General features: G+C 42.4%; 1 protein-coding gene across 2 annotated transcripts in view; it reads left to right on the forward strand.

Annotated features, from left to right (window-relative positions):
* Positions 1-14,193, forward strand: part of DUSP16 (dual specificity phosphatase 16) — a 41,979-nt gene that overhangs the window by 21,342 nt on the left and 6,444 nt on the right. Inside the window, exons 2-3 of one of the 2 annotated variants that reach the window (XM_075848410.1) lie at positions 4,478-4,713; positions 11,820-12,308. In XM_075848410.1, the coding sequence (XP_075704525.1) occupies positions 12,078-12,308 (231 nt within the window). In that variant the 5' untranslated portion in view covers positions 4,478-4,713; positions 11,820-12,077. The remainder of the gene's footprint in view (positions 1-4,477; positions 4,714-11,819; positions 12,309-14,193) is intronic. The other variant, XM_075848411.1, reaches the window with a different exon arrangement.

A 14,193-nucleotide genomic window follows, 5' to 3' on the forward strand; every position in this document is an offset into this window, starting at 1 on the left:
CTCCAGTTATTACAGTACACTGGTTATTATATCACATTATTATTATACTCCAGTTATTACAGTACACTGGTTATTATATCACATTATTATTATACTCCAGTTATTACAGCACACTGGTTATTATATCACATTATTATTATTATACTCCAGTTATTACAGCACACTGGTTATTATATCACATTATTATTATACTCCAGTTATTACAGCACACTGGTTATTATATCACATTATTATTATTATACTCCAGTTATTACAGCACACTGGTTATTATATCACATTATTATTATACTCCAGTTATTACAGTACACTGGTTATTATATCACATTATTATTATACTCCAGTTATTACAGTACACTGGTTATTATATCACATTATTATTATACTCCAGTTATTACAGCACACTGGTTATTATATCACATTATTATTATTATTATTATACTCCAGTTATTACAGTACACTGGTTATTATATCACATTATTATTATTATACTCCAGTTATTACAGCACACTGGTTATTATATCACATTATTACTATTATACTCCAGTTATTACAGTACACTGGTTATTATATCACATTATTATTATACTCCAGTTATTACAGCACACTGGTTATTATATCACATTATTATTATTATACTCCAGTTATTACAGCACACTGGTTATTATATCACATTATTATTATACTCCAGTTATTACAGCACACTGGTTATTATATCACATTATTATTATACTCCAGTTATTACAGCACACTGGTTATTATATCACATTATTACTATTATACTCCAGTTATTACAGTACACTGGTTATTATATCACATTATTATTATACTCCAGTTATTACAGCACACTGGTTATTATATCACATTATTATTATTATACTCCAGTTATTACAGCACACTGGTTATTATATCACATTATTATTATACTCCAGTTATTACAGCACACTGGTTATTATATCACATTATTATTATACTCCAGTTATTACAGCACACTGGTTATTATATCACATTATTATTATTATACTCCAGTTATTACAGCACACTGGTTATTATATCACATTATTATTATTATTATACTCCAGTTATTACAGTGCACTGGTTATTATATCACATTATTATTATACTCCAGTTATTACAGTACACTGGTTATTATATCACATTATTATTATTATACTCCAGTTATTACAGCACACTGGTTATTATATCACATTATTATTATTATTATACTCCAGTTATTACAGCACACTGGTTATTATATCACATTATTATTATTATACTCCAGTTATTACAGCACACTGGTTATTATATCACATTATTATTATTATACTCCAGTTATTACAGTACACTGGTTATTATATCACATTATTATTATTATACTCCAGTTATTACAGCACACTGGTTATTATATCACATTATTATTATACTCCAGTTATTACAGTACACTGGTTATTATATCACATTATTATTATACTCCAGTTATTACAGTACACTGGTTATTATATCACATTATTATTATTATACTCCAGTTATTACAGCACACTGGTTATTATATCACATTATTATTATACTCCAGTTATTACAGTACACTGGTTATTATATCACATTATTATTATACTCCAGTTATTACAGCACACTGGTTATTATATCACATTATTATTATACTCCAGTTATTACAGCACACTGGTTATTATATCACATTATTATTATACTCCAGTTATTACAGCACACTGGTTATTATATCACATTATTATTATTATTATTATACTCCAGTTATTACAGCACACTGGTTATTATATCACATTATTATTATACTCCAGTTATTACAGCACACTGGTTATTATATCACATTATTATTATTATACTCCAGTTATTACAGCACACTGGTTATTATATCACATTATTATTATTATACTCCAGTTATTACAGCACACTGGTTATTATATCACATTATTATTATTATACTCCAGTTATTACAGCACACTGGTTATTATATCACATTATTATTATACTCCAGTTATTACAGCACACTGGTTATTATATCACATTATTATTATTATACTCCAGTTATTACAGCACACTGGTTATTATATCACATTATTATTATTATACTGCAGTTATTACAGTACACTGGTTATTACATCACATTATTATTATACTCCAGTTATTACAGCACACTGGTTATTATATCACATTATTATTATACTCCAGTTATTACAGCACACTGGTTATTATATCACATTATTATTATTATACTGCAGTTATTACAGTACACTGGTTATTATATCACATTATTATTATACTCCAGTTATTACAGTACACTGGTTATTATATCACATTATTATTATACTCCAGTTATTACAGCACACTGGTTATTATATCACATTATTATTATTATACTCCAGTTATTACAGCACACTGGTTATTATATCACATTATTATTATTATACTCCAGTTATTACAGCACACTGGTTATTATATCACATTATTATTATACTGCAGTTATTACAGTACACTGGTTATTATATCACATTATTATTATACTCCAGTTATTACAGTACACTGGTTATTATATCACATTATTATTATACTGCAGTTATTACAGTACACTGGTTATTATATCACATTATTATTATACTGCAGTTATTACAGTACACTGGTTATTATATCACATTATTATTATTATACTCCAGTTATTACAGCACACTGGTTATTATATCACATTATTATTATACTCCAGTTATTACAGTACACTGGTTATTATATCACATTATTATTATACTCCAGTTATTACAGTACACTGGTTATTATATCACATTATTATTATACTCCAGTTATTACAGCACACTGGTTATTATATCACATTATTATTATTATACTCCAGTTATTACAGCACACTGGTTATTATATCACATTATTATTATACTCCAGTTATTACAGTACACTGGTTATTATATCACATTATTATTATACTCCAGTTATTACAGTACACTGGTTATTATATCACATTATTATTATACTCCAGTTATTACAGCACACTGGTTATTATATCACATTATTATTATTATACTCCAGTTATTACACTACACTGGTTATTATATCACATTATTATTATACTCCAGTGATTACAGTGCACTGGTTATTATATCACATTATTATTATACTCCAGTTATTACAGTACACTGGTTATTATATCACATTATTATTATACTCCAGTTATTACAGCACACTGGTTATTATATCACATTATTATTATTATACTCCAGTTATTACAGCACACTGGTTATTATATCACATTATTATTATTATACTGCAGTTATTACAGTACACTGGTTATTATATCACATTATTATTATACTCCAGTTATTACAGTACACTGGTTATTATATCACATTATTATTATTATACTCCAGTTATTACAGCACACTGGTTATTATATCACATTATTATTATTATACTCCAGTTATTACAGTACACTGGTTATTATATCACATTATTATTATTATACTCCAGTTATTACAGCACACTGGTTATTATATCACATTATTATTATACTCCAGTTATTACAGCACACTGGTTATTATATCACATTATTATTATACTCCAGTTATTACAGTACACTGGTTATTATATCACATTATTATTATACTCCAGTTATTACAGCACACTGGTTATTATATCACATTATTATTATACTCCAGTTATTACAGCACACTGGTTATTATATCACATTATTATTATTATACTCCAGTTATTACAGTACACTGGTTATTATATCACATTATTATTATTATACTGCAGTTATTACAGTACACTGGTTATTATATCACATTATTATTATACTCCAGTTATTACAGCACACTGGTTATTATATCACATTATTATTATTATACTCCAGTTATTACAGTGCACTGGTTATTATATCACATTATTATTATTATACTCCAGTTATTACAGCACACTGGTTATTATATCACATTATTATTATACTCCAGTTATTACAGTACACTGGTTATTATATCACATTATTATTATTATACTCCAGTTATTACAGCACACTGGTTATTATATCACATTATTATTATACTCCAGTTATTACAGTACACTGGTTATTATATCACATTATTATTATTATACTCCAGTTATTACAGCACACTGGTTATTATATCACATTATTATTATACTCCAGTTATTACAGCACACTGGTTATTATATCACATTATTATTATACTCCAGTTATTACAGTACACTGGTTATTATATCACATTATTATTATTATACTCCAGTTATTACAGTACACTGGTTATTATATCACATTATTATTATTATACTCCAGTTATTACAGTACACTGGTTATTATATCACATTATTATTATACTCCAGTTATTACAGTACACTGGTTATTATATCACATTATTATTATTATTATACTCCAGTTATTACAGTACACTGGTTATTATATCACATTATTATTATACTCCAGTTATTACTGATCGCCTGCAGCTGTCGGGACTCCCCAGCATAACGTCATGACCACGCCCACACAGAAGACGCACATCGAGGCCACGCCGCTGTCCCCGCCCCTTATTCTGATTGGCTGACTCTTACGTCATGCAGCTCCTCTTCCCGGTGACCTCATCGTAGCCGCTCTCACCCGCTCCGCCCGGAGCCCGGACACTGACCCGACGGCGAGGCCCGGACAGCAGGCCCGGATCAGGGGTGAGTGCTGCCGAAGAGCCGCATGACGTCATTACCCTGCGTCACTGACACCTGTGACATACAGACCCCCCCCCCCTCCCCCGGCAATCATCCTGTCACCGAGCGCAGCCCGCCCCTCACCCGTCATCACAAGGAGGCATCCGCTGAGTACCCCAAAATGTATCATGTCCTGTATATCCCCTGTACACCCCATATATCCCCCGTACACCCCCATATATCCCCCGTACACCCCCATATATCCCCCGTACACCCCATATATCCCCCGTACACCCCCATATATCCCCCGTACACCCCCATATATCCCCCGTACACCCCCATATATCCCCTGTACACCCCATATATCCCCTGTACACCCCATATATCCCCCGTACACCCCATATATCCCCCGTACACCCCCATATATCCCCCGTACACCCCCATATATCCCCTGTACACCCCATATATCCCCTGTACACCCCATATATCCCCTGTACACCCCATATATCCCCTGTACACCCCATATATCCCCTGTACACCCCATATATCCCCTGTACACCCCATATATCCCCTGTACACCCCATATATCCCCCGTACACCCCCATATATCCCCCGTACACCCCATATATCCCCCGTACACCCCATATATCCCCCGTACACCCCATATATCCCCCGTACACCCCATATATCCCCCGTACACCCCATATATCCCCCGTGCACCCCATATATCCCCCGTGCACCCCATATATCCCCCGTGCACCCCATATATCCCCCGTGCACCCCATATATCCCCCGTACACCCCATATATCCCCCGTACACCCCCGTATATCCCCCGTACACTTCCGTATATCCCGCGCGCGCCCCCGTATATCCCGCGCGCGCCCCCGTATATCCCGCGCGCGCCCCCGTATATCCCGCGCGCGCCCCCGTATATCCCGCGCGCGCCCCCGTATATCCCCCGCGCGCCCCCGTATATCCCCCGCGCGCCCCCGTATATCCCCCGCGCGCCCCCGTATATCCCCCGCGCGCCCCCGTATATCCCCCGCGCGCCCCCGTATATCCCCCGCGCGCCCTCGCATATATCCCACGCGCGCCCCCGTATATCCCCCGCGCGCCCCCGTATATCCCGCGTTCGCCCTCGTATATATCCCCCGCGCGCCCCCGTATATCCCCCGCGCGCCCCCGTATATCCCCTATACGTTCCCCCAGTATATTCTTAGTTTTCCACTAGCCGTATATATATATTATACAGCCCCCTCTTCTCTACCCTCCTCCTGCACCCCGTTCTATATTGCCCTATATGTAACCCTCCAGTATGATTCCCTCGTTACACGCCCTCCACCCCCGTTTCTCCTGCTATACGTCCAGGGGATCAGTATATGACCCGGTTCCTCGTAGTTCGGGGGAGGCCTGAGCGATAGACGCCCCTTTATTAGCTGCGCACGACCTGGGAATTGTAAACTAAACAACCAATCACTGCAGGTCATGGGTCTGAACATCAAAGTGTCTGATAACAGAGAACAGTAGCGTCTCACAAAGTCCTTACTCTCCTTTTACATAGGAAAGTTTATCAGATCTTAAAGGGACACTACATTTGCAGTCTGTCCTCTCTGCAGTAGGGTGGGAGCTATTGCTCTCTGTTATCAGTCACTTCAGGTAGAGGAGCGGCGGCCGTAGGACATGGTCTTGCTCCTTCACTTCGGTGTAAAGGATCGGGGGCGGAGCATTGTATGTAAATCAGCGGGTCCCTCTCAGCTGATTGGCCAAGGGAGGTCACCTGACGAGGAGGTGCTGCCTATAGCAACCAATCACATTCCAGCTTTCGTCTTCCCAGTGGAGGTGACGCTTCTTCCTGCCGGTCGCCAGTTTCTTTACGCCTGGGGATCAGCGGCGCCCTGATCCGTGTCCAAGATTAATCCTTGTATATAAAAGTTCTGCAATATACCATTTTCAAGCTCTATTTTCTGTCAGTGACTAAAAACCTGACCTAATACTTCTCACAGCTGAGTGTTTGTTACAATGTATCCAGTCAATACTCTGTGAGATAAACTGACTGATACGTTTTACCTGCGCTGACACATTGTAACAAACTATCAGGACAGGAGAGAGATTTGTGCTGCTGATGTGTTTCCCTCAGAGGATTGTCTAGGCTGGTTACATTGTAACAAACCCTCCGCTGTGAGAAGTAGAATGTCATGACTGTGTTTTTAGCCTATGGGTGTAAAGAAGATTGTTACCATTCACTGACAGCAAGTGGAGTGGTGAGAAAGTGAAGCAGAAAGGGGGGAATTTATCAACGGGAAGAAAAGTTGCAAACGGCCTAAAAGTATCAAAAATTGTGACGTTTGCGCCCGTTCCGGCACTTTCGCCACATTTGAAAAAAAAGTGAACGGTGCTTAGCGGAAGGGGCGTGGCCATCTGCGGCTCACCGCAGTTACTGTAATTAAATTAAAGCGATAATATACGCCAGCTCCAGATTTCATTCTTTGGCGCACGGACGGCTTCCCAATAACTTTGTCGCGTCTCTTGCGCCTGAACGACAGACGTCAGCGGTTTTTATCGGTGGGGTCGGGGGCTGGGATGGCGGAGTGCTCCGCTCCCCGTCTGGTGACGTGTACGAGCGGCGTCATGTACTGACCGTCCGATAATCCAGAAGACCCCGGAATCCTCCACCTGTCCGGTCCCGGCGCCGCGGCTGCCGGATTATTCGTTCTAATAATTAGTAAATTCCTCGTTGTCCATTGGTTCCTGGTAACGAGAAGAAATCTAAATTTTCCCCCCTGGAATCCTGGGAAATGTCGTATTGTTTAGTTGCAGGCGGCGGGTGAAGGGTTAAGGCCGGGGGTGACATCATGTTTATTGTGATCACAGCTGCGGAGGAGGGAGCGGGATCGCAGCCGCTGATGTCATGGTGGAGCAATGTAACACGGAGGGAGAGCGGACAACACCCCCCACACATAATGGACCGCTCCACCGTCACCGGGATGTCACCGTGAAACATTGGCGCTGGCCAGCGATGGACGACACAATAATCCATTGAGGGCACGAAGCGTTATCACCCCCTCCCCCGATATATCGGTGCGGCCCCCAGCAAATCAGCGCTATTATTACGCGTCACAATGGCGATCAGTGGAGGAGGGGGCGTTCTGCTTACCGTAGACCATGTGATTGTCCGCAACGAATACTTCTCACAGCTGAGGGTTTGTTACAGTTGTATCCAGTCTACACAATCCTCTGGGAGCTGAACACACTGATACATTGTAACAAAGACATTTGAGCTGCTGAGGTGTTTACCTGACAGAGGATTATCCAGACTGGATACAATTGTAACAAACCCTCAGCTGTGAGAAGTATCAGGTCAGGACAGGATTCTAGCCTCTGAATGTAAACAAGAATGTTTCTAGTCACTGATGGCAAATAGAGATCTTGTAAATGGTAGAATTGAAACACCATCTATTACAAAGCTGCAGAGATTAATTTGGAAAATGATTAACCCCTTAATTACAGAAGGGTGGACTGGCCCTTTAAGGACGGACGTTTCTCTGCGTGCACGCGGCCGATGACGGTTGGTGATTCACAGTGGTTTTTATGGACGGGAGACGGGCACCATCGGTAAATGTGTGGGGGGTCTTATATTCCCCCTGGGACTGCAGGGTGGGATATGTAGTGACCATTGACTGTAGGGGCCCCCTCCTGTTTACTTCGTATGCTCTGCTGTAAAGCATTGTGGGAGATGTAGTGTTTCCACCACCAAGTACTGTACATCAGAGCGCAGAGCATTATGGAATCTGTTTGGGGGGGGGGGGGGTCATTACTGCGTTGACAGAGTCCATGAAACAGCCAGCAGAGTTGTTAATGCAGCTCTGGATGTGACTGGAGTACAAAGCATGATGTAACATGGGGTCAGTGAGAGCAGCAGAGGTGTTAATGCAGCTCTAGATGTGACTGGAGTATAAAGCATGATGTAACATGGGGTCAGTGAGTGCAGCAGAGTTGTTAATGCAGCTCTAGATGTGACTGGAGTATAAAGCATGATGTAACATGGGATCAGCGAGTGCAGCCGAGTTGTTAATGCAGCTCTTGATGTGATTGGAGTATAAAGCATGATGTAACATGGGGGTCAGTGAGTGCAGCCGAGTTGTTAATGCAGCTCTTGATGTGACTGGAGTATAAAGCATGATGTAACATGGGGTCAGTCAGTGCAGCAGAGTAGCACCCTATTCTCTCCCCCATATCTGTTATTGACCCCCCCCCCCTGCTGAGTCTGCACCCCGATAAGACATGCCAGCTCTGTGATTGCTGCGTCTTCCTGTTTAGCGGGCGCGCTGCTAGGGTGTGATTAGTTTTCTCCTGCGGTTCCGTCACGGGCGTGTTCATGATTCACGTGCAGTTCAGAGGTGTTTGTTGTTGGTTTTCCGGGGCCTCCACCCTCGCCCGGCACGATCACAGCGGCACAATCACTCCGCAGACCATCCCCCAACCGCTTATCCCTGAGCCGTCCCTCTGAATATGAGATCTGATTGTGGGAAAGCTGGGTGACAACCAATATGGCTGCCATTGCTCCAGGAAAGCTGGGTGACCCCAATATTGTTAGATGGGGCACAGTGGAGTCTGTCGGGTCGTCCTCGTGTGTCTGATAGGGTGAGGTGTGCCCGCCCAACATGACATCACCGCTCCCTCTTATCTCTGAATAAACGGCATGAGGTTATTTTGCTACAAGGCCAAAGATCACATGACTTCATCTGTGCCGCCGCTGATTACCGGCCGAACTTTCTCCTGCAGCTCTGAACTTTGTCCGAACAGTCGAGGTGAAAAGGAACAAACTTTACAGGAGATGCGGCGCAGGTCACCAGCGAACAAGATCGGGGGCGGGGCGGGCATAATGCGATATATGGATCAGTGTTATTATATAAAGAGCAGCGGTGACATCACTGAGAGTACAGCCTATCCATTCACTAGAGAGCAGCGGTGACATCACTGAGAATGCAGCCTATCCATTCACTAGAGAGCAGCAGTGACATCACTGAGAATGCAGCCTATCCATTCACTAGAGAGCAGCGATGACATCACAGAGAATGCAGCCTATTACTTCACTAGAGAGCAGTGGTGACATCACTGAGAATGCAGCCTATCCATTCACTAGAGAGCAGCGGTGACATCACTGAGAATGCAGCCTATCCATTCACTAGAGAGCAGCGGTGACATCACTGAGATTGCAGCCTATCCACTCACTAGAGAGCAGCGGTGACATCACTGAGAATGCACCCTATCCATTCACTAGAGAGCAGCGGTGACATCACTGAGAATGCAGCCTATCCATTCACTAGAGAGCAGCGGTGACATCACTGAGAATGCAGCCTATCCATTCACTAGAGAGCAGCGGTGACATCACTGAGAATGCAGCCTATCCATTCACTAGAGAGCAGCAGTGACATCACTGAGAATGCAGCCTATCCATTCACTAGAGAGCAGCGGTGACATCACTGAGAACGCAGCCTATCCATTCACTAGAGAGCAGCGGTGACATCACAGAGAATGCAGCCTATTACTTCACTAGAGAGCAGCGGTGACATCACTGAGAATGCAGCCTATCCATGCACTAGAGAGCAGCGGTGACATCACAGAGAATGCAGCCTATTACTTCACTAGAGAGCAGCGGTGACATCACTGAGAATGCAGCCTATCCATCCACTAGAGAGCAGCGGTGACATCACTGAGAATGCAACCTATCCATTCACTAGAGAGCAGCAGTGACATCACTGAGAATGCAGCCTATCCATTCACTAGAGAGCAGCGGTGACATCACTGAGAATGCAGCCTATCCATCCACTAGAGAGCAGCGGTGACATCACTGAGAATGCAGCCTATCCATTCACTAAAGCGCAGCGGTGACATCACTAGAGAGCAGCGGTGACATCACTGAGAATGCAGCCTATCCATCCACTAGAGCGCAGCGGTGACATCACTGAGAACGCAGCCTATCCATTCACTAGAGAGCAGCGGTGACATCACTGAGAATGCAGCCTATCCATTCACTAAAGAGCAGCGGTGACATCACTGAGGATACAGCCTATCCATTCACTAGAGAGCAGCGGTGACATCACAGGGAATGCAGCCTATTACTTCACTAGAGAGCAGCGGTGACATCACTGAGAATGCAGCCTATCCATTCACTAGAGAGCAGCGGTGACATCACTGAGAATGCAGCCTATCCATTCACTAGAGAGCAGCGGTGACATCACTGAGAATGCCGCTCGTCCATCACTAGTCATCGTCTGTATATTCGGGCCTCCTGGTAATGTATATAACTCGTGCAGTGTTATGAGGAGTGACTGATTCTCTTTGCTTCATTGCATTGTGGGAGTTGCAGTTCTTCATCTGACTCCTGTGCTGGTGTAAACACTACATCTCCCACAATGCATCACAGCAGGCCATGCTCTGTGCCGATACTTCAGAGGTGAACGGTTTAATCTTTCCCTCGCTGCTGTTCGTGGGCGGCTGCGCTGATGTCACCCGGTTAATGTAGAACAGGATCTTCCCGACCGCACGAGAAATGAATGTCCCGACGAAACGTAAATCTGTGGAGCGAAATCCGGGAACGTGTCCGCATCCTCCGCGCCCGCCGCCCATATCACGGACTCCTCCCTTTGCACTTGACATAAGTGATTGTATGCAGGGTCATGTGACCAGGGTGTGAGGGGGGGTGCCCGCTGTGTTGGGGAGGGGGCCCCTCATGCGTCTCTCAGGCCGGACCTACACATTGCGATTTCCTTGGTTCGTGCGATGAGAAGTTTTACTATGAAAATCCATAAGAAGCAAAACACTTATTGGGGGCTCCTGTGGACCATCACCCCATATCGGAGCGACCTGTAGCTCTGACCCCCTGAACTTCCAGGTTCATGAATAGAATGACAGAATTACAGTAAAGACTGACACAGGGATAACTATGTAAGACTGCAGACTGCTGCCACTCTGGGTGGTCTCCCCAACTGGGTTGTATCGTGTCTGCCGATAGGGGCTTCTGGGGGTCCGTGGTGTCGGGATCAGAGGTCACAGGTGACTGAATTATGTGTTAAGGGCGGAGCTTAGGATGCTATTCTGAACATTACTTATCATTTATTTTCTTTAGTTTTTCCCAGAATCCTTTGCTCCTCTCTGACGTCACCCTCAGTAACACCGGACCGATCTGCGGAGGGAGTCGTAGTGACGGGAAAGAGAAGGTGATGTCATTGCTATAGATCAGAGGTCACGCCAACAGCAAATCCCGTGTCGTCCTCCGGCCGCGGAGCGGGATACCCTGACAGCGCTCGTCATGCCATGAACCGCTCACAGCCCTGAGAATCGCTGCCAACTGACCCCCCGTGTGTGACTGGCAGGCGGTGGGGCCATGGCCTCGGTGGGCCTGTGCTGCCAGTTGCTGACTGTGGATAAGCTGGTGACGTGGATGGAGGGTGGCGCCGAGAAAGTCCTTCTGATTGACAGCCGCCCCTTCGTGGATTTTAACTCCTCCCACATCCTGGACGCCATCAACATCAACTGCTCCAAACTGATGAAGAGGCGGCTGCAGCAGGACAAAGTGCAGATCACCGAGCTCATCCAACACTCGGCCAAGCAGAAGGTGAGACGCAGCCCCGGGTCCCATAACACATACACTGCACAGTACAACTTCTCTCATCATGTATATACAGGAGAAGGGGTACTGTGCAGTGTCCATATATACAGAATAATACAGATACTGAGAATTACACCCAGTATACAGGACAGGAGAAGTGGTACTGTGCAGTGTCCATATATACAGAATAATACAGATACTGAGAATTACACCCAGTATACAGGACAGGAGAAGTGGTACTGTGCAGTGTCTATATATACAGAATAATACAGATACTGAGAATTACACCCAGTATACAGGACAGGAGAAGTGGTACTGTGCAGTGTCCATATATACAGAATAATACAGATACTGAGAATTACACCCAGTATACAGGACAGGAGAAGTGGTACTGTGCAGTGTCCATATATACAGAATAATACAGATACTGAGAATTACACCCAGTATACAGGACAGGAGAAGTGGTACTGTGCAGTGTATATATACAGAATAATACAGATAGTGAGAATTACACCCAGTATACAGGACAGGAGAAGTGGTACTGTGCAGTGTCCATATATACAGAATAATACAGATACTGAGAATTACACCCAGTATACAGGACAGGAGGAGTGGTACTGTGCAGTGTATATATATACAGAATAATACAGATACTGAGAATTACACCCAGTATACAGGACAGGAGAAGTGGTACTGTGCAGTGTCCATATATACAGAATAATACAGATACTGAGAATAACACCCAGTATACAGGACAGGAGAAGTGGTACTGTGCAGTGTCCATATATACAGAATAATACAGATACTGAGAATTACACCCAGTATACAGGACAGGAGGAGTGGTACTGTGCAGTGTCCATATATACAGAATAATACAGATACTGAGAATTACACCCAGTATACAGGACAGGAGAAGTGGTACTGTGCAGTGTCCATATATACAGAATAATACAGATACTGAGAATTACACCCAGTATACAGGACAGGAGAAGTGGTACTGTGCAGTGTATATATATATACAGGATAATACAGGTACTGAGAATTACACCCAGTATACAGGACAGGAGAAGTGGTACTGTGCAGTGTCTATATATACAGAATAATACAGATACTGAGAATTACACCCAGTATACAGGACAGGAGAAGTAGTACTGTGCAGTGTCCATATATATAGAATACAGATACTGAGAATTACACCCAGTATACAGGACAGGAGAAGTGGTACTGTGCAGTGTATATATATATATATATATACAGAATAATACAGATACTGAGAATTACACCCAGTATACAGGACAGGAGAAGTGATACTGTGCAGTGTCCATATATACAGAATAATACAGATACTGAGAATTACACCCAGTATACAGGACAGGAGAAGTGGTACTGTGCAGTGTATGTATATATATATACAGAATAATACAGATACTGAGAATTACACCCAGTATACAGGACAGGAGAAGTGGTACTGTGCAGTGTATATATACAGAATAATACAGATACTGAGAATCACACCCAGTATACAGGACAGGAGAAGTGATACTGTGCAGTGTCCATATATACAGAATAATACAGATACTGAGAATTACACCCAGTATACAGGACAGGAGAAGTGATACTGTGCAGTGTCCATATATACAGAATAATACAGATACTGAGAATCACACCCAGTATACAGGACAGGAGAAGTGATACTGTGCAGTGTCCATATATACAGAATAATACAGATACTGAGAATTACACCCAGTATACAGGACAGGAGAAGTGGTACTGTGCAGTGTCCATATATACAGAATAATACAGATACTGAGAATTACACCCAGTATACAGGACAGGAGAAGTAGTACTGTGCAGTGTCCATATATACAGAATAATACAGATACTGAGAATT

The sequence above is a fragment of the Rhinoderma darwinii genome, unplaced genomic scaffold, assembly GCF_050947455.1.
Source record: "Rhinoderma darwinii isolate aRhiDar2 unplaced genomic scaffold, aRhiDar2.hap1 Scaffold_3988, whole genome shotgun sequence".
Lineage (NCBI taxonomy): Eukaryota > Metazoa > Chordata > Amphibia > Anura > Rhinodermatidae > Rhinoderma > Rhinoderma darwinii.